The sequence below is a fragment of the Fringilla coelebs genome (genome assembly GCF_963513975.1).
Source record: "Fringilla coelebs genome assembly, chromosome: 19".
Lineage (NCBI taxonomy): Eukaryota > Metazoa > Chordata > Aves > Passeriformes > Fringillidae > Fringilla > Fringilla coelebs.
Window position 1 is genome coordinate 787,791 of NC_140045.1, and position 25,694 is coordinate 813,484.

Genomic DNA, 25,694 nt, shown 5'->3' on the forward strand with positions numbered 1-25,694 from the left:
CGGGCCCCGCAGCCTTTTCAGGCGCCGGTGCCCAAGGAAAGCGGCGGCGAAGCGGGGGCCGGGCCGGGGGGCGGCGGGGGGGCGCAGCCGCGCCAGGCCAAGGCACGCAGGCGTTGAAGGACGTTGGCAAGACAGAAACCGGAGGGTCGTGGGGCTCCGGGGGCGGGCGCCCCGCTGCCGGGGCATCCCCGCTCCCGGGACAAGTCGGGTGGCTTCGTTCTCGGTCGTTTTTGCGCAAAACAAGGAGGAAAAATAAATAAATAAATAAAAGAACCCGCTGAGGAGGTTTCTCTCGCTTGTCCGTGGCCCTAGTTGAGCTGGCGACAGGCCTCGAAAGTCCACTTGGTGGCCCCGCCGTAGATGTCGATGTTGGCCTCGGCCCAGGCGATGACGTTGCCCGCGAGCGCCTTGGAGCTGCAGGTGGCCAGGCCGTACACCTCGCCCGGGCTCAGCTTGCGGTCCCACACGTTGAAGTGGGCCAGCTCCCCCACGAAGGCCTGCGTGGCGTCGAAGCCGCCGCCCAGCGTGTCCTGCGGAGGAGCCGCGCTCAGCGGGGCGGCGGCGGCGGCCCCGGCCGTGCCCCCGGGGCAGCGCCGAGCGGGGACCCCGCGGCCGCCCCGGCCCTTACCTGCTCCTGGCCCAGCACCAGCACGCCCTGCGGCTTGATGGGGTGGTAGGGGGCCAGGTTCTCGCCGTTGCCCGTCTGCGTGCCGTCCTGGTAGGCTTCCCAGACGCCGTCCCGCGTGGTCCAGGTGACGCAGATGTGGTGCCACTTGCCGTCGTTGATGGCGAAGGGCAGCTTGGCCACCTGCGGGCAGCGGGTCGGGGTGGTGCGCTCGGGGGTCCCCCCACGCCGCCCCCCCGGCCCGGCGCCCTCCCCGCGGCCCGGGGCCGTACCTTGTCGTTGATGAGGATCTCCATGGGGTTGTTGCCCCACTCGATGAGCACCAGCTCGTTGGCCTGCCCGGGCACGGCGTAGGAGAAGGGGGTGCCCATGCCCGGGGAGGCGCTGGATTTGATCCACATGCAGATGCTGAAGGCGTACATCTCGGGCAGGCTCTTCTTCACCTTGGCGTACATGTAGTTGGTGCGCAGGGGGAAGGTGAGCTGGAACCTGTCCGGGGGCCGGTTGTCCTTCTGACCTGCGGGAGCGCGGGGGCGGTGGGCTCCTGCCGGGCCCCCTTTCTGCCCCTTTGGGGGTTCCCCCCCTCCCCACCCCGTTATGTAACGGGCCTTGAGATGGCAGCGAGGAGCAAATCCCTCCGGCGCCGCGCGGCTCCCTAATCCCCGGGGCGGGCAGCGCCCGGAGCATCCCCGGTGCGGAGCCCGCGGGCACCGGCCGCCTCAGGAGCCACCGAGCGAGGGTTTGGGCAGGGAGGGACCTTAACGATCAGCCAGTCCCGACCCTTGCGACGGGGAAAGCCAAGCTGGGGGAGAGGGACCGCTCCCGGGAAGGGCAACGGGACGGGCTCGGCAGATCCGCCCGCGGGAGCGGCTCCGCATCGTGCGGCAGCGGCCGGTCCCCGGCGGCGGGGGAGCTCCGGGAGCCGGCCCGGGGGTCCCGCGGGCGGGCGGGCGGGGGTGGGCAGCGCCCGGTACCTTTCTCCAGGTCGCTGATGCGCTGGTGCAGCGAGGTGAGCGTGCTCTCGATCTTGCCGCGCTCCTCGGACTCGTTGCGGGGGCTGAGCTTGCCCTCCTCCAGGCTGTTCACCCGCGACAGCACCTGCTTCTCCAGGTCATCGATCTTGTTCTGCAGGATGTCCTTCAGGTTGTTGGTCTGGCTGGAGGAGTTCATCCTGCTGAACTGCTGCAAGGGGGCGAGCAGAGGAGCGGGCTGTTACCACCGGGAGGCGGCTCCCGGCGCCCGGCTCCGCGGGCTGCCCGGTGCCCGGCTCCGCGCTCGCCGCGCCGGGATGCGCGGCTGCCCCGGCTCCCCGCGTCTCCCGCTGCCCGGGCGTGCGGCTCCCCGGCTCTCCTCGCGTACCTCCAGGTTCTCCAGCCGGGTTTTCAGGGACTGCAGCGTCTGCCCCAGCTGGCTGAGGGTCTCGGCGGCGGCCGGCCGCGACAGGTCGCCCATGGTGTTCTTGGAAAAGCCCTTCCTGCCCTTTCCCTCGCCGGGCAGCTCCAGCACGCTCTGGCTCTCGCAGCGGCCCAGCTTGGCCGTGAGCTCGCGGATCGTCTCCTTCTGGTTCATGATGGTCTCCTTCTGCTGCAGCACCGTCTCCCGCAGCTGCAGCACGGTGCCCTTCAGCTCCTCGGCCGAGCCGGTGCCCAGCGCCGAGGCCGCGCACACGTCCCCGTCCAGCGGCACCGAGGTGCAGATGAAGCGCGTCTGCCCCAGGCCCTGGCCGAGCGCCGGCCCCAGCGCCGGCCCCAGCAGCAGCAGCAGCGGCAGGAGGCGGCGGCTGCCGGGCGGCCCCGCGGCCATGGCTCCGCTCGGCTCCGCTCGCTCCGGGCCGGCTCCGGCTCCGCTGCGGCGCCGCCGCTTTTATCGCGGCCGGGCGGGGCCGCGCGGGGCGTCACGGAGCGCGGAATCCCGGCCCGCGGCGGGGGGGCCCCGCGTGGGAGCGCGGCGTGAGTGAGTGCGAGAGCGTGCGGGGCTGATTCTGTGAGCGTGAGAGCGCGCCCGTGTGTGCGTGTGTCCGTGTGTCCGTCTGTCCGCGTGTCCGTGGGCGGGAGCGCGCGTGGGCGGCGCGGGGGCAGAGGAGACTGTGCCGGGAGGGGCTGCGGAAACGTGCGGGGATGTGCGGGGGATGAGTGTGCGGGGTGTGCGTGTGCGGGGTGTGCGGGGTGTGTGTGTGCGGGGTGTGCGTGTGCGGGGTGTGTGAGTGTGCGGGGTGTGCGGGGTGTGTGTGTGCGGGGTGTGCGTGTGTGGGGTGTGTGTGTGCGGGATGCATGTGCGGGGTGTGTGCGTGTGCAGGCTGTGGTGCACACGCGGCTGTGTGCGGTCTCTGCGTGCGGGGTGCGTGCGGTTGCCGGTGCGGGGCCGTGGGTGCCCCGTGGGTGCCCCCTGCGTGTCCGTGCCGGGCTCCCGGGGCTGTGGGTGCCCGGGTGCGGTGCGGGAGCAGCGGCCGGGGCAGCCCCGGGGGTCGGTGCCGCGTGGAGCAGGGGAAGCCCTGGGGATGTGCGGGGAGAACCAGGATGAGCTGCGGGGGGGGAGCCCCGGGGGGAGCCCCTGGAGCACGGACGGGCCCCAGTCACTCCAGGGACAGCTGCTCCCAGTGCTGCCGGTGCCCGGCCCCACTCTGGGTGCAGGGGAGCAGCTTCTTTGCTTCTTTATTAATCAGAGAAGGAACCTTGCAGGTAATGTCTGGATCTGTCCTTGGTGGGAATAGCTCGTGGCTGTTGGAGCTGTCACTTCTCTCATCTTCAGCACTTCAGCCGAGGCCGATTCTCATTCAGCCAGCAGTGTCCCCTGCCCTTGTTCCCCACGTCCTTGGCCAGGACACCTGAGCACAAACGGAGCTGTCCCAGCTCCCTGAGCCTCTCCTGCCTGTTGACTCTCCTTGTCCTCTCCTGGGGTGTTGTGTTGTGTTGTGGTGGGAAACTCCTGCTGGAGAGCAGCCTGCAGGGCTGGTGGGGGACTGTGGCCCCCTCGGCTCAGCTCGGCACTGCAGCAGCACATATGGCTGGAGTATTTGCATAATGCCAAGTTATCCTGTGAAATATGAAGTAATTAATTTTGATTAGTGAAGTGGGTCAATAAAATACAAAGGTTTTCAGTCCGTGGATTTGCAGAATATAAAACACAAGGGCTCCTTTCCCCTTTGATGTGCCTGGAGCAGGCCTGAGGAGCCCTGGCTGGGGCTGGAGCTCCCTGAGCTGCTCTGTGGAGCCTGGGACTGGTTTGATGTCTCTCCTGGAGCAGGTCTTTATCCAGCCCCGGGAGGTTTGTGACACACTGACGTGGCAGGGAGTGTTTCCTCCTCCAAGGCAGCTCAGCCGCCCTTGGGAGCCTCTTTCCCCGTCCAGCCCTGCCGTGGTGGTGCAGTACAAGCAGCATTTCATGGCCAAACCCAGGGGCCTGGGGCTCTCAGCAGGAGCAGGATGGCAACCTGGCAAACCTCTGACATTCTGCTGCCCAACTGTGCCAGCCTGGGGGACCCAGGGCAGTGCTGACCAAAGTGGCTGAGAGGTCAGGAGCTGTGCCAGGGTGCTCAGCACCTCTGAACACCTTCATGGGTGTCCCGTAATGCTCTCATCAGCATCCATCCCACCTGTCCTGGTGCTCGTGGGGACTGGAGAGACCTGGGTGTCCTTTGGAGCCTTCCTGAGGCTCCTGGGTCTCACTGCTGGTCCTGCCCATGCAGCTCAGAGCCACCTGTGGTGCTGCTCACCTGCAGGGCTGCCCACACCTCTGGCACGGCTCCCCTCTGGGGGGTTGTGTGCAGGAAATTTTGGGGGGAAATCTGCATTTCCAGCAGGCTCTTCCTTCTGGCTCCATCGCCCTGGTTACTGTCCCTGCTGCTGGCTCTGTGCTGAGCAGTGTTCCGTGCAGCAGGAGCAGGGAGGGAGGGAGGGAGGGAGGGAGGGGGATGAGGAGGGGACAGACCCCATGGGGTTTGCTGGGCAGAGCAGTCTCCCTTCTGTGCCGGTTGGGTTTGGGGTTTTTAGGCGAAAGAAAAGCTGACGAGACTGCAGGTCTAGTCCTGCCACAGGCAGGAACACCACCCAAAAATGATGTTACTGCAGGCAGTAGAACGACACCAGTGCAAAGCAGTGTGAGAGGCAGCAGAGCCAGGTCCCAGTCCTGCTCACATCTGCACAGCCCTGACAGAGCCGAGCGTGTCACTGAACCAATTTCCCTGGCAATCTTTTGTCATCCATAGCACATTATGCGGAGAGGAGCCCAAGGTGACAAATGCAATAAAATAAACACTCGGATGCTATGGTGATGGAGACCAGGAAATGCCTGGATGGGAAAAAACAACAAAGCCGTGCTACAAGAGATAAGCAAAATAACCCCCGTGGCTCCTAATGCAAGGAAAGGACCGGAAAACATGATCAGGATTTGAGCTTTCCCAGAATCACTGAATCATGCAGTAGGATCTGTTATTGCTTCTGTAGATTTAGGAGCTGTGTGGCTGTAATGGAGTAATGGAGCCCCTATTTTTAACTCTTCCCTTGCCGCTTCCCAAGCGCTCGGCAGCAGCTGATTTATGGCTCTGTAGCTGGAAAGAGCTGAGCACAGCTCTCAAGGACCCTCGCAGGTGATTTAGCCCTGAACAGCAGCCAGCAGGCACATTTGTACGTGATGGACAGGATGGTTTTGGACAGCCCAGGGTGCTCCCAGCGCCGTGGCCTCTGCCCGTGCAGGGGTGAGGGGTGTCAGTCTGTCTGCTCCACACCAGCCTCTGTGTGGGAGCAGCACGATCACCAATGCAGAGAGGACAGCTTTTTAAAGTGGACAAATCTCTCTAATCCCAGGAGCTGGAGCCCCAGGGAGCAGGCAGTGGAAGCTTTCTCTCCTGCTTGTGCAGCCTGCTGTACATAAACCATCTCCTGTGGGGTGATGCTGATTCCGCATTGAAGTCTCCTCTGCGGAGTGGGAACGATGAGATCCATTATGGGATGGAGGCAGCTTGAGATGGGAAACAGCAATGGCTACACTTCCAGGAGCTCAGCTGCCTCTGTCTGGCCATGGAGCTGCTGGTTGTGCCCCTGTTGTCACTGAGGCTCACTGAGGGACTGTCCCCTGCAGCCACATCCCCATCCCCATGCCCACATCCCCATCCCCACATCTCCATCCCTACATCCCCATCCCCACATCCCCATCCCCACATCCCCACATCCCATCCCCAGCAGGACAGCACAGACACTGCCACGTTGTTTTGTCTTTTTCTTTAGTAGAAGTTCTTGGGGAGACTGCAGCAAGGACAGGGTCTCTGGTCACAGCACCATTGCCTGTGCAGAGCCCAGATGTGAGGGGGACAGGATCACCTCCAAAGCCTTTTCCTTCTGCAGCTGGACCAGGGGAGCAGCCCCGAGCTGCTCCATGGTTCTGTTGAGAATGCTGTATGTGCAAAATGGGGGTTTTGGTGCCTTCTGAAGGGTGCAGCTGTCACTAGAGCACTCGGGCACGGGGTGCAGCCAGTGCACACACCGTGTGTGAGATGGAGGATTCTCTTCTGTGACAGACACACGCTGGACAGGAGTTGGGAATTTTGCTGCATTTTGCTGCAGTCTTTCTTTGCAGATCTCTCCCTCTCTGTTTCTCTCCCTCTCTCTCTCCCTCCCTCTCACACATTCACTCTCTTCCCTTTTCCCCTACCCTTGCTTTCATTGCTCCCATCTCACAAGCCCGTCTCCTCCTAAATTGCCTGACATTTACACTCAGTGAGGCTCGGGAGTGTGGTCTCTGTACCACTAGGTCTCTGTGATGCTATAGGGACACAGATCCTTTCATTACAAATAATTAATTTAGCTCTATATTGCATAACATCCTAAAAAGCTTTCTAGGGCAGTCTCATGCTAGCTGGATGCACAGTTCCTATCAATATTACATTACATTTGGGTACAACAGTTATGAAGTTTCATTAAAAATTTAATTTGTGGTTTAAAACTGCAGCATCCCCTTAAAAGTGTGGCAGAGAAGCCATTCCGGGTGCTGGAGGACCGAGCTGGCAGCGGCCAAAATTGCAGGGAGAGCTGCAGAGGGGCCTGGGGTGGGCGCGATGCTCCCGGCACAGGAATGCAGGGCTGGGCTGGAGCAGGGGGAGCTGGGCCGGCTCCCGCTGGGTTCCTGCCCCCCTTTTGGAGCAGGACTGAGGCTTTAAGCCGTGCCCACAGCGGCCGGAGCCCATCCTCGCTGTGCCCGCCTGGGTTGGCTTTTGGGCGAGGAGGGCGATGCCCGAGGGGCAGGGAAGGAGCGGGGCGGGTGCCGGGCCGTGCCGGGAGCCCGGGGAGCAGGAGGCGGCCGTGCCCGTGGCACACATCCCTGTCACCCTCCCGGCTGGCGGCGGGAGAGCGGAGCCGGGTCTGGGCATGAGCTCTGCGGTGACGCCTCGGCAGCGGAGCTGAATGGAGCGGCTCCCCACAGCCCGCATCCGCCTCGGAATTGATTTGTGCAGGAATTCCCCCCTGTCTGCACACACGCGTCACAGGAGCCGCCGGCTCTTCCTCCCAGCCCATCGCTCCGGTCGCTTTTCAGCGCTGCCTGAATTTCCCCGCAGTGAGAGGCGAGGCGCCCGCGCTGGGATGGATGCCAGCCCGGTGCTCCCAGTGCTCCCAGTGCTCCCAGTGCTGCCCGGCTGCGCTGCGGGACCGGCCCTGCTGCCCCGGCTCTGCCCAGGGCTGCTCTGGGCTGTGGCAGGGCTCGGCCCCGCAGCACCCCCAGTGACAGACGGTGCCTCCGTGGGTTACACACCCCACGCTTGTCCTTTCTCCCCCTGCCCAGCCAACCAGGGGGAATTTGCAGCCCGGCTGGGGGCTTTCAGAAGTCAGCACGGTTGTGGTGTTTGCTGTAGGCTGCAGAGATCACTTCCCCTCCCCCAGTGAGGATAATAATGGGGAGTGGGTTCCTAAATCCCTTAAGCTTCTTTGATAGCTTCAATATTTATCTGTAATCCTTCTGGTGCTTCTGAACAGACACAGCTCTGTGGCCCTGTTGCTCTGGAGCTTCTTCCCACCTTGCAGTGTTCCCTTTTCGTGGGAGAAGAGGCAGGGCAGGATGAGAAGGAAACATCAAAAGCCGGTGACACTGCTGTGCCCTAGTTTTTTCCATGATTATTTATTATTTTGCAGTCTCTTGCTTCCTTTCTCCCACTCCCTCTGTTGTGTTCTGTTACTGTGCTGTGCTGGAGTGACCCAAGCTGCACACTGGATGCCCCCAGAGCTCTGTCCTCAGCTGAGGGGGAGAGAAAATAGAGCAAAAGGCTCGTGGGGCAAGATAAGGGCAGGGAGAAACCCCTCAGCAATCACCAGCACAGGCAAACAGGCTGGACTTGGGGAAATTAGTTTGTTACCAATCAAATCAGAGCAGGATAAGGAGAAATAAAAACTAAATTGGATGGATGGATGGATGGATGGATGGATGGATGGATGGATGGATGGATGGATGGAACCATGGATGGATGGAGGGAGGGAGGGAGGGATGGATGGATGGATGGATAGATGGATGGATGGATGGAATCCATGGATGGATGGAGGGAGGGAGGGAGGGATGGATGGATGGATGGATAGATGGATGGATGGATGGATGGATGGATGGATGGATGGATGGATGGATGGATGGATGGATGGAACCATGGATGGATGGATGGATGGATGGAACCATGGATGGATGGATGGATGGATGGATGGATGGATGGATGGATGGATGCATGGATGGATGGGGGATGGATGGAAGGATGGATGGATGGATGGATGGATGGATGGATGGATGTGTGGATGTGTGGGTGGATGGATGGATCTGTGGCAGGACAAGCCTGGAAGGAGTTCTGGGTGCAGATGGGGCACACAGATCCCAGCCTGGGTTGGGCAGGTGGGAGTGCAAACATAGGGACAGAGACAGGGACCAGGGAGCTGAGCTGGCTCTGCTCCCAAACAGGGAGCAGCTGGAGCAGGGACAGGGAGGTTTGGAGGGGCAGAGCTGCCCAGAGCTCAGATCCTGGGTGCTGGGTGGGGGATCTGATGTGCCAGAGTCAGTTCATGTTGCAGGGTTTGGGGTTAAAACACAGGTTTTAAAGCCAGGATGGAGAAAACCACTCCAAGGCAACAGGGATTCCCTGAGCTTGCTGCTGTTAGGGCTGACCCCGAGCTTGAGGGCAGCTTTTAGTGGGGAAAGGGCTCTGGGATGCTGAAAGTCTCTGCAGAGAGGCTGCATTAGGGCTGGGAGCATCGATTCCTGTACAAGATCGAGGCTCCAGCAGCTGCAGAGAGACTGAGGCTGACTGGAAAGGCCCAGGAGCTGCTTCCAGGCTCTGAGAGAAGCTGGAGATGCTTTGGCTGCTGAGCAGCTGGCACTTCCTGAGCTGGGGCTGCAGGGGATGGCAGGGCCCAGCCAGCTCTGCCCCGGGGAGGGCAGTGGGAGACTGAAATATCCTGGGCATGAGAAAGAGGTTTCAGCTGATGTATTCCATGGGAATACATGTTCATGCTGATTCCACAGGTAACTACATTTCCCAAATGCAGGAAGCGATTTCTGGGTTCCCCTGTCAAAACCAACCTCACCGGTTAACCCTCCACAGGGGAGCCAGGCTGGATTTCTCCATTCTGGGACTCTCTTGGTGGTTGTCCCTCTTATCACAGATCATCAAACCAAACCAGTTCTAGTTCTGATTCCAAAGCAACCTCTCCATCTTTGGGCTGGCATTTCCAAAGGCATCTCCATGAAACAGTTCCCAGACTCCCAAGCCCCAAGCAAAGAAAGGATGAGAAATCCCTGTAAAACTCTGAATTATTTCTTATCAGCCAAAGGGAAATGTCAGGTCCTGCAGCAAAAAGAAGCCAGGGCTGTTGGGCTGAAGGCTTTTGCCAGGCCCGGGAGGAGCCAGCGGATCTCCCCGGCTCTGTCAGAGCTGATACCGATCTAAGCAGCGACACGGTGTTTAAGGAAACATTTCTGCACTTATAATGAGAGGAGCAGAGAATATCTGCCGAAGTGACATCGATCACGTGCTGTTAAACACACGCAGCCCGATCACCTCGCAAATTGCCCGGCCCGAGGAGACAAAGGCAGATGATGATAAGGGATGAGCGGCTCGGAGATGGATGACGGGGCTGGAGAACTCTATTAACAGCTCCTCCAAACCCTCGGATCTATCGCATCCCCGACGTATCGAGTGCAGCCTCGCTCGGCCTCCGTGAGGAAAGCAGCTCCATTAAGCAGCCGATTGCTGTCAGTGAGCGGAGGGGTCATTCGAGTCTCCCCTGCGCCGCCGGGAACACAGAAATCTTTACATCCGCGCTGAACTGAAGTCGCCTTTGGGGTCAAACGCGGCGCCTGCTTCACGGTCTAAATGACTTCCAACTTGTGTACTACCTGGAACGCGGGGATGTCAAATGCTCTCATTAACTAAACTCTACAGCCTCTGATTCATCCGGAAACTCGCCCTGTTATAGCTCAGGGGAGGCAAAGCCAGCAGATAAAACTCCCAAATTCTCTGCTTCCAAAAGCCGCATCACCTTTCCTTTCTCCCCCTCTTTCTGCCTTGGTGAAAAATCTCCCCTGATGCCAAAATGTTTCTTCCACTGAAAGAGCAAGGGGAGATTTTGGACCTAGTATTTATTCTGGCCTTTTCAGCGTGAGAAGAGAACATGAATCCCTGTCACATTCCCAACGGGTGCTGCTGACTAAGAGCCACTTTGCACCTTTTTTATGGCTCCCGTATTTCCGAGGCAGTTTGTCCGTGCTCAGAAGAGCCCATCCCATCGCACCAGGGGCTGGGGCACTGCAGAACACCTGGCGTGGGAAGAGGCTCGGGGGGCACCTCCTCACTCCCTGAAACTCCCTGGCAGGAGGGGCGGTGGGGCTCTGCTCCCAGGGAACAACAGGACAGGAGGAAATGGCCTCAGGCTGTGCCAGGGGGGCTTCAGGTTGGATATTGGGGAAAATGTCTGACTCCAAAGGGATTGTCCCGCCCTGGCACAGCTGCCCAGCGTGCGTCCCCATCCCTGGGGGGATTTAAAGGTACCTGGGGACAGGGTCAGTGCTGAGGAATGGTTGGACTTGATGGTCTCTGAGGGCTTTTCCAACCCAGAAAATTCTGTGGCTCTGTCTGGGCAGGGAAAGCCTCCGTTTCCCATCCCTGCCGCGGTGCCTGTGCTTGGAAAGCTGGAGCTGCAGCAGGAGCGGCTGCCCTGCTCGGGGGGCACCTGTGGGGGCAGGTACAGCACCAAACCCCCCTGGCAGCTCCGGGGGCACCTGTGGGGGACAGGTACAGCACCAAACCCACCCTGGCAGCTCCGGGGGCACCTGTGGGGGACAGGTACAGCACCAAACCCACCCTGGCAGCTCCGGGGGCACCTGTGGGGGGCAGGTACAGCACCAAACCCCCCTGGCAGCTCCGGGGGCACCTGTGTGGGGCAGGTACGACTCCAAACCCCTCCTGGGAGGTTGGGGGCTCCGGGAGCACCTGTGCGAGGACACGATTCCTCCCCTGCAGCGGGCAGGCAGCGCCGGGAGCCGCCGGGAAGAGCCGGAGCAGCTCAGTGTGGCAGGGGAGGTGGCCGGGAGGCTCCCCGAGCCGGGAGGGGAAGTGTGAATCGTGTTTGGATGGGATCGGCTGGCACAGGGCAGCGGCCGCCCCCTCCCCAGCCCTCCCAGCCCCATCCCGCTCGCCTCTCGGGGAGCAGGGAAGGCAGCCCGGGCTGCACATGCATAAATGATACCGCCGAAATCAGACTCGCTTCAAAATAGATCTTCTTCCTGATCAATATTTTACCTACTGGCTTCAGGCTGTAAAGCTGCCCAGAAATGTTAGAACAAACCTCGCTCTTGGCCCCTAAATGGCCCAAAATGCCCCAAACCCAGCCCCGGCCGTGGAGGGGCTGTCCGGGGGAAGGCGGGTGGCCACCTGCACACAAACACCTGCCCCCAGAGCCCCAGGGAAGGTGGCCCGGTGGCCTTTGGCTCTGAGAACGGAGCTTTGCATCCAACTGACTCACTTGGTGACCCGTGAGCCTGAGTAATGAAATCGAGAGATAGGATCTCTGGTGATATTTATGAGCAACGTTCTTCTTTCCATATCTGTATTTCTTCCTGCCCAAAAGTGGAATTAGAATTAGATGGCTGAATGAGGCAAAACAAAGGACATTGACAGAGCTGGAGATAGGAGGATTTTTCATTAAAAAGAGTGACAGGTGGGAGAATGTGTCCAATGTGTTTCTGGAAGATAATCCCGTGTTTTGGGTTTAGGGCATCGCTCACTGTGCCTTACCTGACATGCTGCTCCCACTCCTGGGGTTCCCTGGGAACAAGGGGGAGATGATTTAATCTGTTATTCTGTGGGGTTGGAGGGTTGGCTGTGCATGGGGCAGCCCTGGCACCCCCTGTGCCATCCCTGTGCCCATCCCTGTGCCCATCCCTGTGCCCATCTCGTGTCCTGGAGCCCGGCCAGGTGAGCCCAGCCCATCCAGGTGAGTCCAGCCCAGCCAGGTGAGCCCAGCTCAGCTCAGGAGCCCCCCAGAGAAGCAGGGCAGTGTCCCAGACAGTCAGAGGGGACAGGCAGTGTGGAAAATGCCTATTTTATGATTGGCTTTTCGCAAATATTCAAATAAATATTATATGTGTTATGTTAGAAAGTGATGCTGTGTTGATTTTCTTGAGTAGTGTGTTAAATATAGTTTAATGTAAAAATAGAAACTATGTTTTGTATTGTACTAATCCAAACTGTCCAATTTTTTATTACTCTAATTCTATTCCTATTTTATAACCGTTTGATTACTATTAAACTTTTCAAATTCTTGAATCTTGGAGTCTTGTTGCTGTTATCTTTATACAAAGAACTTCTTGGTTATCTTATCCATTCCTCGAGCCAGTTACAAAAAGTATCTCACATCACATAGTTTCTATTTTAATATTATGCAATAGCCTAAAAACTATATTTACCACACTACTTAAAAGGATTAATACAGCTCTACTTTCCAACATAACACATATAGTATTCATTTTAATATTTGTGGAGAGCCAATCATATAACACTCATTTTTCACACCCAGGGACTGGGATTCCTTCAGGTGCACTGTTGGGGTTGTTTCTCCTGATCCCTCCATGGCAGGGGGCTGGAAATAAAGATCTTTAAGGTCCCTTCCCACCCAAAGAATTCTGTAATTCTCTGGTTTTGTGCGGGTGCTGTTGAGGAATCTGTTAAGGGCCAGCAGAAACACAGGCATGAGCATTTTGTGCAGCTGGTTCTGATGGCAATCATGCAGCTCTGATCAGCCATACGCACCGTGAGGCAGTGGATCAGCTCCTCAGGAAAGGCAGGGAGCGAGAGCAAACCTTGGCCCCCAGGAACATCCCTCACCAATCTCCCAGTCTCTTGCAAAGAAAGGTCCTTGCACTGGAAACGCTCCACGAGCGTAAACACACGGGCAGTGTTTATGAAAATTAATGGTTCTGTAAATCAAATTACACACGCAGTCTTTCCTTTCTACTTTGAAATCATTTTGACACGTTCAAGTACTACAAATGCGAATGCGGTGGGGCTCGATTGCTGCCAGGAGCAAACACTGAGGAACTTCCTCAGCAGCAATATTTGATTTCCATTAACCTTCAGTTTAACAGCAAGGAGGATGTGTGCCTGAGATTCTTCACCTGCCTGTCCTGGCGGCTGGAGTGAACGCGCAGCAGACACATCTGCTGGGGGCTGTGCCGGGTTCCAGCGCTCTCCCGGCTCGTTTTGCCCAGAATAAAGGAGCACACCACACAAAGAGGAGTCCACGCAGGGCCAGGCTGGGCTGGCGGCGGTGCCCGGCTGCGTTTGGAGCAGCAGCACCCACCAGCCTGGGGCTGGCACTGCTCCCAGCCAGCAGCTGGCACCAGGGGCTGGTTTGCTGCTGAATCTGAGGCCAATCTCAAATCTCATCCCGGCTCTGCAGGCTCAGGGGGCTGCTCCAGGGAACAGGGACAGCGGTGCCACACAGGGACACCCGGAGCAGCTCCCTCGTGGAAGGGGCCATGGTCAGGCCTCGGCAGGGGCTGCCCAGGGAGGGATGGAGCCGCCATCCTGGAGCGTCCAAGGGATTCCTGGATGTGGCACCCAGAGCTCTGGGCTGGGGGCAAGGTGGGGACGGGGCACAGCTCCATGGGCCGGGAGGGTTTTTCCAGCCTCGGGGATTTTGGGATTCTGGGGTTCCCGCGCCGTCCCCGTGGCAACGCACCGTCCCCATGGCAACGCGCCGTCACCGCGGCGGAGCGCGCGGCGCGGCGTGTCCCGCGCGGCGGCCCGTACCGCGGGGCATTGTGGGCCGGGCAAGATGGCCGCCCCCGTGCCGCGGTGCTGAGCCCAGCCGCGCTCGCCGGCGCCCCGGGACGCGCGTCCCGTCCGCCGCCGCCCGCCCCCGGAGCGCTGCTCGCCGAGCCGCCCTCGGCCCGACGGTGTGCCAGGGAGCCGCGATGGGCCGGGCGCCGTGCCCGCCGCAGGGAGCGCGGGGCCCGCGGGGGTAGAGGCGCGAGGGAGGCCCCGGGCCCTGTCCCCGCCGGTCCCTCCGTGCTCCCCGGGCCGCGCCACCGAGCCCGGCCGGGGCCGCTGCCTGCGCCAGGTGAAGGCGCCGCGTGCCCCGGGTCCGTCCTTCCCCGCGCACCGGGGAGCGCCGCCCCCGCCGCCCTTGGCCCGTCGTGCCCCTCCGGCCGGAGGGACCCCCGGCCCCGCTGGGTGCCGGGCTGGACATCGCTGCCCACCTGGTGCCCGGCGCTCCCCCGCCCATGGAGTCTGAGATGCTGCAGTCGCCTCTCCTGGGGCTCGGGGAGGAGGATGAGTCCGACCTGACGGACTGGAACTTGCCCCTGGCCTTCATGAAGAAAAGGCACTGCGAGAAGATCGAAGGCTCCAAGTCTTTGGCTCAGAGCTGGAGGATGAAGGACCGGGTAATGCTGCAGGGCACGATGGGGTTTGCAGAGGAGCAGTCGGGGGACAGGTGGAAAAGGAGTCGGAGCTCAGAGGGTGCTGAGCTGCTGCCAGGCGAAACGCTGGCCGTGGATCCCGTGGTTTGTGTCCCGGTGGTGGGATTAGGGCAGCAAACCCGCAGCTGCCTCACAGGCGCTGCTGTGATGCTCGTGGCACGGGGCTCTCGGAGCAGCTCCGTCACTTAGGCTCTGTGCATGCAGCTTGCTGTGTTCTGGCAAGGCAGTGCCCGAGGTCAGGAGGAGCAGCAGGTGCAGGAATTGCAGCTGTCTGGGTGGGTTTGCTGTGCCTGCAGCGCCGTGTGCAGGGTGCAGGGAGGCTGTCCTGTGCACAGACAGGTTGGGGGGCTTTGGAGGCAGGACGTGGTTTTCAGATGGAGCTCTGGGCGTGTTGCAGGAGCTCCTGGGGTGGCTGGGGACCTGTTGTGTGTCGCTGACAGCGCTGGGAGTGACACAGACATGTCCCAGCTGGGAGTCTGGGATCCTCTGGTGCCTCCGTGGGACACCTTCAACGGCTCAGTAAAGAGCAAACAGAGCACCTGGGAAATGTCCTGGACATCATCTGCACTCATTCTGCTCTTGGAACCTGCTTAGGGTTCCAGCCTTGCTGGCTCTGCCAGTTCTTGTACCCATAACTTTGTGTTTGTCAGTATTTATGGGTATTTGGGGGTTTTTCTGGTGACCAGACTTCTGTTATGTTAATGATCCTCTTGTAAAGGATGGAATAACTCATTGAAACTGCAAGCTGTAATTTCTTGGCCCAGGCTGTCCCAGAGTCTCAGTGTTCCCAGAGTGGTGATTGCATTGCTCAGAAGTTCTGAACCATGATCTGAAGGTGGGACTTGGCAGCTCATTGCTGGCTTGAGCTGAGGCTTTGGGTGTGATTTGAAGGCAGCACAGACACCACGCTGGGTGCTCTGCTCCAAAGGGTGCTGGCACACAGGAGACTTTCTCCAGTAGACTGTGGAGGTGTGATGAGCTTGCTGGTCTATTTTAGGTGCCTTCCTGGGAGGCTTCCTGTTCCTCCATCCCTGATCTGCAGAGTTGCCTGTTTCTAATTCAGGAATGACTTTGCCCTGCTTGTGCTGATCAATAGGTTGTGCAGCACAGCACAGCACAGATCAGGGGTGCTCAGGGGTTCTCTGTGGCTGGTGTGAAATGTTTCATGTGCTTGCTACCATCAGTGGCCATCCCAGCCCAGCTCCTGCTGCCTGACTCCGTGGAGCTGCAGTTCCCTCTCCTGGGACTCTGCCATGAAGGTCGTGGCTGTCACTGCTGCTGCTCTCTGGGGGCCAGCTCAGTGGGGCCCTCACTCTCCAAGAAGCTGAATCAGACTCTTGTGAAAGAAGAAAATAGAAGCAAATCTCAAATTTTCGGTTTAGTCCTTTTTCTCTGTCAGCTGGAGATATCTTCAAACACCAGGACACCAAATGACTTCAGAGCAGGGCCAGTGGTGCAGCTCAGGCATGGCTGTGTCTGGGCAGCTGGATCAGGGGTGCTTTGGATGAACTTGCTGTTGTGTTTAATTGCTTTTTGTTTAAGAACAGGTGCATAGGAAGATACCAAAAGCACGTAAAGACACCTGAGAGAGGAAGAACAGCTGATTTGAGACAGCTCAACCTCATTGCTTTTAGATCTCAGCAGCTGTTTGTCATGTCTTGTATTTTATTCCCCTTTTCAGCTGTCACTGGCTGTCTCCTGAGTGCTTCATGTGAGGTAACAAGGGCAGAGCCTCAGCTGGGGAGGGAAGGGGATGAGGATGATGTCTGGAATGCTGCAGGGGTGATGTCTGGTAAATATTTCCACCCAGTGAGCTCGAGTTTGGCTAACCCTGCAAAGCAGTTGACAGAATCTGATCAGGTTTGACCTGGTGTCTGTGAGCAGGAGGTGGAGGGAGGGCAGCTCGCTCCTGCTGCTGTTTTCCCATGGTCCAGCTGGGTGTGACAGGTTTGTCCAGGGAATGGAGCACCTGCAGAAAACCCCAGCAGCTTGGGGTTTGTGGAGTTTTCCTGTGAGCAGTGGTGGTGTGAGGGCAGCCTGTGCCATCAGGTGAAACTGACGGGCTGTTGATTTCCCCCTTTTTGTTCTGCTTTGTTTTGCTGGCTGGCATTATAAATTAATTACTTCCAGTTTTAGCTGTCTTCAGGAAGTTTCTTCTCTTCCTCTTCCCTTGCCTTCCAGCACCGTCCCCAGCGGCCTGGAGCCCTGTCAGTGTCCACAGCCCCTGGCGTCCCTCTGTCCTTCCAGCCCCCCTGCAGGCCCAGGGGGTGCCTCTGTCCCCATCCCCAGTTCCTACAGCTCCTTTTGTCTCTTGGCTCCCTTTCCCACAAGGCAGGGCTGATGGACCCAAGGTGTGCTGCTGCTGCAGGAGGTTCCCTGAGGGCTGCAGGGGATGTGCCTCTGGCTTGTGGGGAACATTCCAGAACCTTCAGTCTCACCAGTGAACTCCTCACAGCCCAGGCTGGGACCGTGCCCTGCCATTAAACACCCCAGCCTGAAGAGGTGCTCAAAGGTGAGCCCAGACAAGGCTCTGCAGTCCCCCATTTCCCCTGTGAATTCCCATTTCCCCTGTGAATTCCCATTCCCCCTGTGAATTCCCATTCTCCCCTGTAAATTCCCATTCCCCCTGTGAATTCCCATTCTCCCCTGTGAATTCCCATTTCCCCTGTGAATTCCCATTCTCCCCTGTGAATTCCCATTTCCCCTGTGAATTCCCATTTCCCCCTGTGAATTCCCATTTCCCCTGTGAATTCCCATTTCCCCTGTGAATTCCCATTCTCCCCTGTGAATTCCCATTCCCCCTGTGAATTCCCATTTCCCCCTGTGAATCATGGAAGCCCCGAGCAGTGGCAGATTTTGCCTTATTCATGGAGGAGTCATGGGGAGTGAGCCGAGCTCTACTACAGTTAGAGGAAGTGATTCACAGATTTGGGAGTGGAATGACTCCTCTTTTCATCTTGCTTTGTTGCTCTAAAAACCCCAGAGTTTATGTGAAGTTGAAGGTTCTTTAGAAGGCAGAGCTGTGATACGGGGAGAATCAAATCAGCAGAGTAATGAGTGGTAAATGTAGAGAAAATAAGTGAGAATTCACTGGTGTCCCCCGCCCCTTCCTCCATGAGGGCTGCTCTGAAAACATTTAATCCTTCCTCTCCCCCTTCCATGGACTGCATATGCCATCAAAGTGACACTGCTTTGATCTATTATTTATTTAAAGAATATTTTTAACACAAGAGGGTTGGAATTATGCTTTGTGTATTGAATTAAATCTCCCAGCCTCTGTAGCAACCAAAGCATATAACTTGATTTAAAGAAAAAGACTCCAAGTACACCAGGTTTTACTGACAAGCTGCTATTAAATTGAGAATATTTAAATTAAGATTTGCTGTATTTATATTGATTTCTAAGATAAGCAGAGAGCAACAAAGCTGATTGTAATAGTTTCACCTCAACATTTTCTTTCCTGCTGCCTCATAACTTGCTGAGTGAGAATTAAATCCTGCTTTTATGAGAAGAGGAATCCACAATTAGGTTTCTCTGGAAATGCAGATTTAAGCAGGACCGCGTACAAATGTGCTTGATTCAGATGAGCAGAGGTTATCTGCCTGCCCAGGACAGCAGGGAGTGCCAGCCCCAGGGCTGGTGTCTTTCTGGGGAGCTGGGCTGTGCTTTGCCCCAGAGCTGCTGCTCAGGGGCTCAGTCCGTGCTGACCTGCTCCCCTGGCCTGGCCACAGGGGTCACTGATCCCCCTGGGGCTGGAGCTTTGCTGGCACTGCCAGATCTGATAAACCCCTCGGTCCGTTTGGTGTTTGTCTTGTTCCTCTGTTCCTCTCTGGCCTCTCAGTGGGTCAGCTGGTGAGTTACTCAAGGCCAGGTTTGTGTTAGTGGCATCCTTCAGTGCCAGGCTGTGGTGCAGGGTGGCAGGCTCAGGGGCTGAGGGCTCCTTCTGCTCTCCTTGTGCCACAGGCTCTGCCAGCAGCACCCTCACCAGAGGTTTTATCTCTGTGATGGCATTTATTGACCCATCCTTGCTGAACTGGGACAGGGTGACCTCCAGCTCTTGCTGGGTCGGGATGGAGTGGAGGGTAATTAGTGTAATTAGCGCAGTGCTGCGCAGAGTGCGGAGCAGGGGCAGTGCCCAGGGGAGGAGGCTGTGGGAGCAGCCAGGCCTGGGTCAGGCCACTGCTCTGCAGGTGAGGATGGAGCCCTGTGCTGGTGTTCTGGGTTTCCTGCAGCCTGGCAGAGCCTGCAGCAGGAGCTCAGGCTGCAGCCAGCCTTGTGCCCTCCTGTGTATGGCACAGCCAGCTTCGTGCCCTCCTGTCTGTGGCACAGTGAAGTTTGTGCCCTCCTGTCTGTGGCACAGTGAGGTTTGTGCCCTGTCCTGTCTGTGGCACAGTGAGGTTTGTGCCCTGTCCTGCCTGTGGCACAGCCAGCTTCGTGCCCTCCTGTCTGTGGCACAGTGAGCTTTGTGCCCTTTCCTGTCTGTGGCACAGCCAGCTCTGTGCCCTCCTGCCCATGGCACAGGGAGGTTTGTGCCCTCCTGCCCCTGGCACAGCCACAGGAAGGAGCTGCAGTGGGAGCTCAGAGGGGTGGAGGGGCTGAGCCTGGCCAGGCAGGGCAGCGTTCTGTGCCTGTGCCTGCAGCCCTGACCCGGCAGGGGAACTGATGGGCTGCTCCTGGTGCTTCTCCTGCTCTCCTGGCAGCTGGGGAGGGCTCTGGTGCAGGGAGGCATTGGCATGTGGAGCTCTTGGCTGTGGCTCAGGGATTGCTCCTGATCAAAGCCCCAGTGCATCCCGAGGCAGGGACTGCGAGATCTGAGGGGCTGTCCAGGAATGGTTGGAAGGAACATTTCAGGGAAGATCTGGAGCAGCATCAGTCGTGCCTGGGAAGACAGGCACCTCCTAAAGGCAGTGCTAGACAGGAGTGGGAATGCCGTGGAGCCAGGAGGAGAAGCCTGCAGGAATGCAAAGCACAGATGAGGAGGAAGCCCTGTCACAGCTAAGCAGGGAGTGACACCTGGGACGCCTCTTGTCGGTTCTTAGCAGGTTGTATAGAGAAAGTGAAGATCATAGGAGCAAAATGTTTGCTTTCTGTTATTTTCATTATTTTTAAGTGATTGACTGGGAAGGAAAGCCCACTTTGGCTCTAGGCATGCCAGAGCGGTTGGACAGCAGTGCTTGGCTGCTGTGCTGTGACAGCCAGGATCAGCCTGCTCCAGTCTGCAGTTTTAACCTGGAGCACAGTGGGTAACACCTCTGAGAGCCCTGGGCCACAGCGTGCCCCTGGATGTCACTGCTGTCACACAGAGGAGTGCCCTGGGAAGTGCCTCTGGATACCTGGGCAGAGAGTGACAGCAGGAGCGCAGCCACAGCTTGGGAAGTGCTTCAGGGCACTCTGAGGGCAGCAGCTCAGAGTGGCCTTTGTTCCTCTGTGAGGAGCCGGAGCTGTGGGCAGGAGCTGCCCTCGCCGGGCACAATAAAGCCTTCCGAGGTGAGAGAAGGAAACCAAGCCCTCAGGAGGAGTTGCTCGAGGAATGTGGAGCAGGCTGGCACACCAGGAACCCACTCTGGGCTGCAGATGGCTGGAGACAACCTGCAGAGCTGTTGAATTATTAATGCTAACTTGAAGGAGTTCTGTGCATTCTGCTGCTTCTCTTGCTTGGAGAAGAACATGGAGATTTTTTTTGTAACAATTTATTTATCTTAAACTTTACATTAAAAAAAATTTCCTTGAAACTGAAAGCTCTTCTTTTAAGATGGTTTACCTTGGAAGTGGTGTAGGAACTGAAGGGGCAGCAGGGAGCTCTGTTCCCCTGCCTGGGGGAAAGTCATGTCCAGGTGGGATATGGAGAGAATCATTCATGGGATTGCTTCTGTGCAGCTGGGATGGAGTGCAAGGCCAAGGCTTGGTTTGCCTGTTCAGTACCCTCAGCCTTTTCTGATTTCAGACTGAGTGTAGAATGATTTCAGACCCTTCAGCCTTTTCTGATTCCAGAAAGTGATTTCAGAACCCTCAGCCTTTTCTGATTTCAGACTGAGTGCAGGCTGATTTCCAGGGTTCCTCAGTGGAAGGTGGTGCCAGAGCCCCGGGGATGATGCAGGGCAGATGTCACCACTTGTCACCTCTCAGTTGGAGCCCAAAACAAGGGAAGGCTGGCAAAGAGCAAACAGGAACCTCTGGTGTTGCAGAGTGAACTGGGCTCAAGGGAGAACAATGTTTCCTCCTGTTAAATGTTGCTGTTCCTGCTCTCTCTGGAGACCTCCCTGATGGAACATTTCATGGCAGGTCTCCAAAGGAGCCCACAGTCAGGAGTTACCTGAGGAACACCTCACTGGTGGGGAGGACATTTGTGTTAAATCTGTAAATGTGTGTAGAGAAAAATGTGAAACGAAGGCTTCAAGGAGGGAATGAATTTCCTGCACAAGCAGGAAACAGCCTCCTGGCCAGGGAGGGTTTTCAAATGAGACTCACACGAGGATTTGGAGTTTGGAATTTGGAAATTTGTCCCAGGATCTGTGTTCAATGCTGATAAGTTCATCCTCAACTCTATAAAATAATGTAGCTGCATATATTTCATGTTTAATGCTGACTTAATCTTGTGTTTGTATTAACTCCCAGAAGCAATCTGAACTCACTGGCATAAACCCAGGCAGGTTTCTAACACTTGAGTGTTCATCTGGGTAATGTTTAAGCAGAAAGTTTTCAGCTTGCAAATTGCAGTGTAAAAATCAAATATTAATGGGGTCTAAAACGTCCAGTCTGAGATGTACCACAAAATGCAGAATTTCTCATAAATGCACTGACTTGTTCTTGATATTACTTGAACTAGAATATAAAGCAGTTCTGTGCCTCTGAGTTCCAAACCTGGTCTCACCCAGGCTGAAATAAATGGGTGTCTTGGTTTCAGCCTGGCCTGGAGTCACCCCAGGGCTGCTCCAGTGGGGTCAGGTGGGCTCCCTGGGGTGACAAAACTTCACGTTTTCAATCAAACCCAGAAGAACATAATGGTTTTTCCCTAGCTGAAAATACCTGCAGGTATTGCACTGTACTCACCTGCAGATCTGTTTGGCCTCTGAATGAAATGAGAGGTGAATTAGGAATATTTTAGGAGGTCTTTAGCATAAGATGTAAATTTTAGTGTCAAATGCTTTAATAAGCAGCTCCTCCCTGAGCAGACACAGACCTGCCTCTGCTCCCCAAGTCCCATTTCTGATGGCTTTGGGATGAATTCTCTGCCATCACTTCTCAGGAAGAGCATTTTGCCCGAGTGGATTTGGCCATTTAAGGATTGCAGGTTCTGACCCAGCGTTATTAAATCACTGGAAATCGGATGCAGTACAAGCTGGGGAGTTGTAGCCCATTTTTTAACATACAAATGACACTCCAAAGTGCAGAGCCCACAGTAAGAGCTGCTGTGGTTTGATCTTGAGCCTTTGCTGACAAAGCATTTTGGATATTGGTTTTCTTACAAACTCGCCAAATGTTCTCCTGCTTCATTTTTTAATTCTAACAAAAATCCATGGAAATGTATTCTGATGGATATACTCCTGAAACGGGGAAAGAAAATTTCCACTGTCTTAATGACAGATGAGAATGTCCTCGTGCTGCTTGTATTAGGAACCTTTAAATATGCAGGGAAGTTTCTGGTGTGTTCCAGAAGAGTTTAGAAATGGGAAAAGCATTATTGGGTTTTTTTTGATCAGTCACCTGCATTGTCCCCCCAAACCCCTGCTGAGCCTGGGCTGAGCCCAGCGTGGGCAGCAGGGACAGGGATTGTCCCCTCTGCCCCTCAGGTGAGACCCCACCTGCAGAGCTGCCCCAGCTCAGGCAGGAGCTGGAGCTGCTGGAGAGCCCAGAGGAGGCTCCAGGATGGTGCCAGGGACAGAGCAGCTCTGCTGGGAGGAGAGGCTGGCACAGCTGGCATTGCTCACCTGGGCAGGAGGAGCTTTGGGCTGAGCTCAGGGTGGCCTCAGAGAGGCTGGCACAGCTGGCTTTGCTCACCTGGGCAGGAGGAGCTTTGGGCTGAGCTCAGGGTGGCCTCAGAGAGGCTGGCACAGCTGGCTTTGCTCACCTGGGCAGGAGGAGCTTTGGGCTGAGCTCAGGGTGGCCTCAGAGAGGCTGGCACAGCTGGCATTGCTCACCTGGGCAGGAGAAGCTTTGGGCTGAGCTCAGGGTGGCCTTGCAGGGCCTGGAGGAGCTGACAAGAAACGTGGAGAGAGTCAATTTCCAGGGGCTGGAGTGCCAGGACAGAGGGAATGGCTTCCCACTACGAGAGGGCAGGGCTGGGTGGGATGCTGAGAAAGAAATGCTCCCTGTGAGCAGTGGTGAGAGGGGACAGGGGTGAGCTGTGGCTCTCAGGGTGCGCTCCTGCTAGCACAGCAAACGCTGTGGAGTGCAAGGCTTTCCATCCTTCAGGGAAGGTGGCAGAGGGGAAATCACCCCATTTGTCTCTGGCATCAGTTCCTGTTCCTCTCATGGCTTTGCTGTCAGTTTTCCAGGAGAAACACTTATTTAAAAGTCTGAACCTGGGAATGGAAAATAAATGCCAGGCTGTTCAGCATAAGCCACCAATCAGACGTTACCAGCAAAATACTGAAAAATAAGTCAGTATTAGACTGCAAATGTGAAACAATAAATAAATGAGATGGAGAAGATTGCTTGGCAGGATACTTTCTCTTGCAGGAATGATTGATGTGTTTCCAGGTCTAATAAGTCATTTTGTGTGTAGTTTTCTGTGTTTCCCTGGGCTGTTCAGCGTGTGTGTGGCAGCGTGGGATGGCTGTGGCAGCGTTGGTGCCCTCCCACCCTGCGGCTCCCTGCCTTCCCTGGCACCCTGGGCTGTCTGGGGAGGTGTCCCGAGGGCAGGGCAGGGTTGTGCAGTGCCCAGGGGTTTGGGGTGCTGGTTTTGGGTGCTCCAGGGCACTCTGAGCTGCTCGGGGCAGGGAAGGGTCTGCAGGACTGGGCTGCCCCTTGCAGCTGCCCCGGCTCTGCTTCTTCTGGGATGTCCCTAACCGTGACAAAGTGCTCTAAGGCACGTGTCCTGAGTGCTGAGCTGCAGCTCTGGGCTCCCACCCCATCCGTGGGCAAATCCTGATCTGTAGGGGATACAGGATGGGTAAATGAAGGGGGTGTGGAAGGTAATCTTACCCCCACTGAGCTGCAGCTACTAAAGATTAGAAGCTGGCCTGATCTTAACAGGCCACACAGAGTGGAGTGGTGGGATCTGGAGGAGAGGAGTCAGATGATGCTGCAAGGAGCAGGGACAGGCAGTGCATGGGGGAGCTATGAAGCTCTGGTGGTACAGGATCCTTGCACTATAATGGTGTTAGACTCATCCTGTCTAAGGCAACACCGAGCAGGGAATCCCTGCCCAGGCTCCTGTTTCCATCTGCAGGGTGCTGCTCAGTCCTGGCTGATTCCTGGCACGAGGAGCTCCTACAGGGTTGCAGGGTTTGTTAGCCAGAACAGGGTTTGGGATGAAGCCATAAACCTCAGTTCTTGCTGATTTTTTATTCCGTGTTCCCATCACGGCCATGGGAGTGAGGAAATGCTGCAGGATTTCTGTCCTGGTGTAGAGCCTGTGAATGGTGTCTGGCTGCTCCAGTTTCTGGATAAATTACACATTTATGTGGCTCTAGGGTTTTCTCTAAGTGTGAAATTTGGTTGTTTTTTTTTCCCTGCTGTTGTGGATTGCACAGAGCACCCTGGGGAGGTGGGGATGTGGGTGGCCTTGCTGCAGGCAAGCCCTGAATGCCTGGAATCACTGAGAGCCTCATCACTGCTTCTGTTTTCCTCCTCTGGTTTAGGTGTTGGCATGAGGGAGTCTAGGAAAAAGCCCATAAAGATGGGAAGTGATAATTTTCAGGCAGCGTTTTTAGCTGGCCAAGGTGGTTGGTCCTGGGTTTAATGCAGGTTTTGGGTTTGGCTTGGGTCCATTTGGGGTGCCTGGGTGGGATAAGCCCATGTGAAGCAGCAGCTGGAGCCAGGATTCCTCCTTCCAGGGCTCTCCCAGAAAACCCAACACGTGAAGAAAGCAAAATAAAACATGCACTAAATATCTTTGTTTTGGTGTGTGTTTGTTTGTTTAATTTTTTCATGGTTTTGTTTGTCACTTGGGGTTTTTCCATTGTAATTCTTTTAGTTTCAGTTTTAGAGATCACACACTGCATTATAATATTGGTCAGGGGCCCTGAATAGCATTGCCTCATGTTTTAATAATGTGTTTCAGTTGGACAATGGCTAATTTAAGATGAGTAGCAGAAGTTCACTGGCATCCATTTCCACGCTCGGAAAGAGAAGAATGGGCTCTGGAAATAATAACAAAAATAGTACATGGAGTCTAAGTACTGTTCTAATAAAAAACATGAAAAATTTCATCAGTCAGGCCTTGCTTAAAATACCCATGTGCAAGAGCAGGTAGGAGAGGTTGGTTACAGCCCTGCAGAAGTTCTGGGAGGGTGAGGTTTGGAGCCCAGGGCGTTGCTGTTGCTGCTCTAAGGCTGTGCTGTTGTCTTTGCAGATGAAGACTGTAAGTGTTGCCTTAGTTTTGTGCCTCAACGTCGGCGTGGATCCCCCAGATGTGGTGAAAACAACTCCCTGTGCCCGCCTGGAGTGCTGGATTGGTGAGTCCCCAGAGCCCCAGGCTCCCCTGGTCTCACAGACACAGAATTCATCCCCAATTGTGCATTCCCAGGGCTCCAAACTGGGCTGAGCAGAAGGAAATGTGGGATCTGATTTTTCTCTGGGTTAATGAAGAGTCCAGCTGCTGCCAGGGGTCATCTCTCCTGCTGTGCTCTGAAATGAGACACCATGGAGACAAACAGCTGTTAATGAGCTGCTTTGCCTCCTTGTAATTGTTTTAGATTCACAAATACCTGAAGGGAATCTCTGAGCAGAGGCACCTTCAGAGTGCTGGGATCTGCAGAGCTTTCTTTCCCCTTCCCTGCCTCAGCCAGCAGAGCAGTGAGCTTTGTGAAACACCTTGCTGTGTTTTGAGGTGGCTGCCCTGGGCCTGTTTTAACTGGAATCATTCAGCAGAGCTGGAATTGTTCCCAAGGATGTCTTGCCAGCAGTTCCAACACCTGGGTTTGCCACTTTCATGCAGCATTGCACTAAATTCCTAGGTATTTGG

At 56.5% G+C, this 25,694-nt stretch overlaps 2 protein-coding genes across 3 annotated transcripts in view; one reads left to right on the forward strand and one right to left on the reverse strand.

Moving 5' to 3' along the window:
• Positions 1 to 308: 308 nt before the first annotated feature.
• Positions 309 to 2,428, reverse strand: NPTX1 (neuronal pentraxin 1; the record flags this gene model as incomplete). Its single annotated transcript, XM_084218265.1, has 5 exons — positions 309 to 530; positions 629 to 808; positions 898 to 1,142; positions 1,600 to 1,807; positions 1,985 to 2,428. 5 exons carry the CDS (start codon positions 2,426 to 2,428, stop codon positions 309 to 311), a joined length of 1,299 nt encoding a protein of 432 aa, XP_084074391.1.
• An 11,495-nt stretch (positions 2,429 to 13,923) lies between these two features.
• RPTOR (regulatory associated protein of MTOR complex 1) overlaps positions 13,924 to 25,694 on the forward strand; it is a 99,575-nt gene continuing 87,804 nt past the window's right edge. Inside the window, exons 1-2 of one of the 2 annotated variants that reach the window (XM_084218414.1) lie at positions 13,924 to 14,530; positions 25,083 to 25,185. In XM_084218414.1, the coding sequence (XP_084074540.1) occupies positions 14,369 to 14,530; positions 25,083 to 25,185 (265 nt within the window). In that variant the 5' untranslated portion in view covers positions 13,924 to 14,368. The remainder of the gene's footprint in view (positions 14,531 to 25,082; positions 25,186 to 25,694) is intronic. The other variant, XM_084218415.1, reaches the window with a different exon arrangement.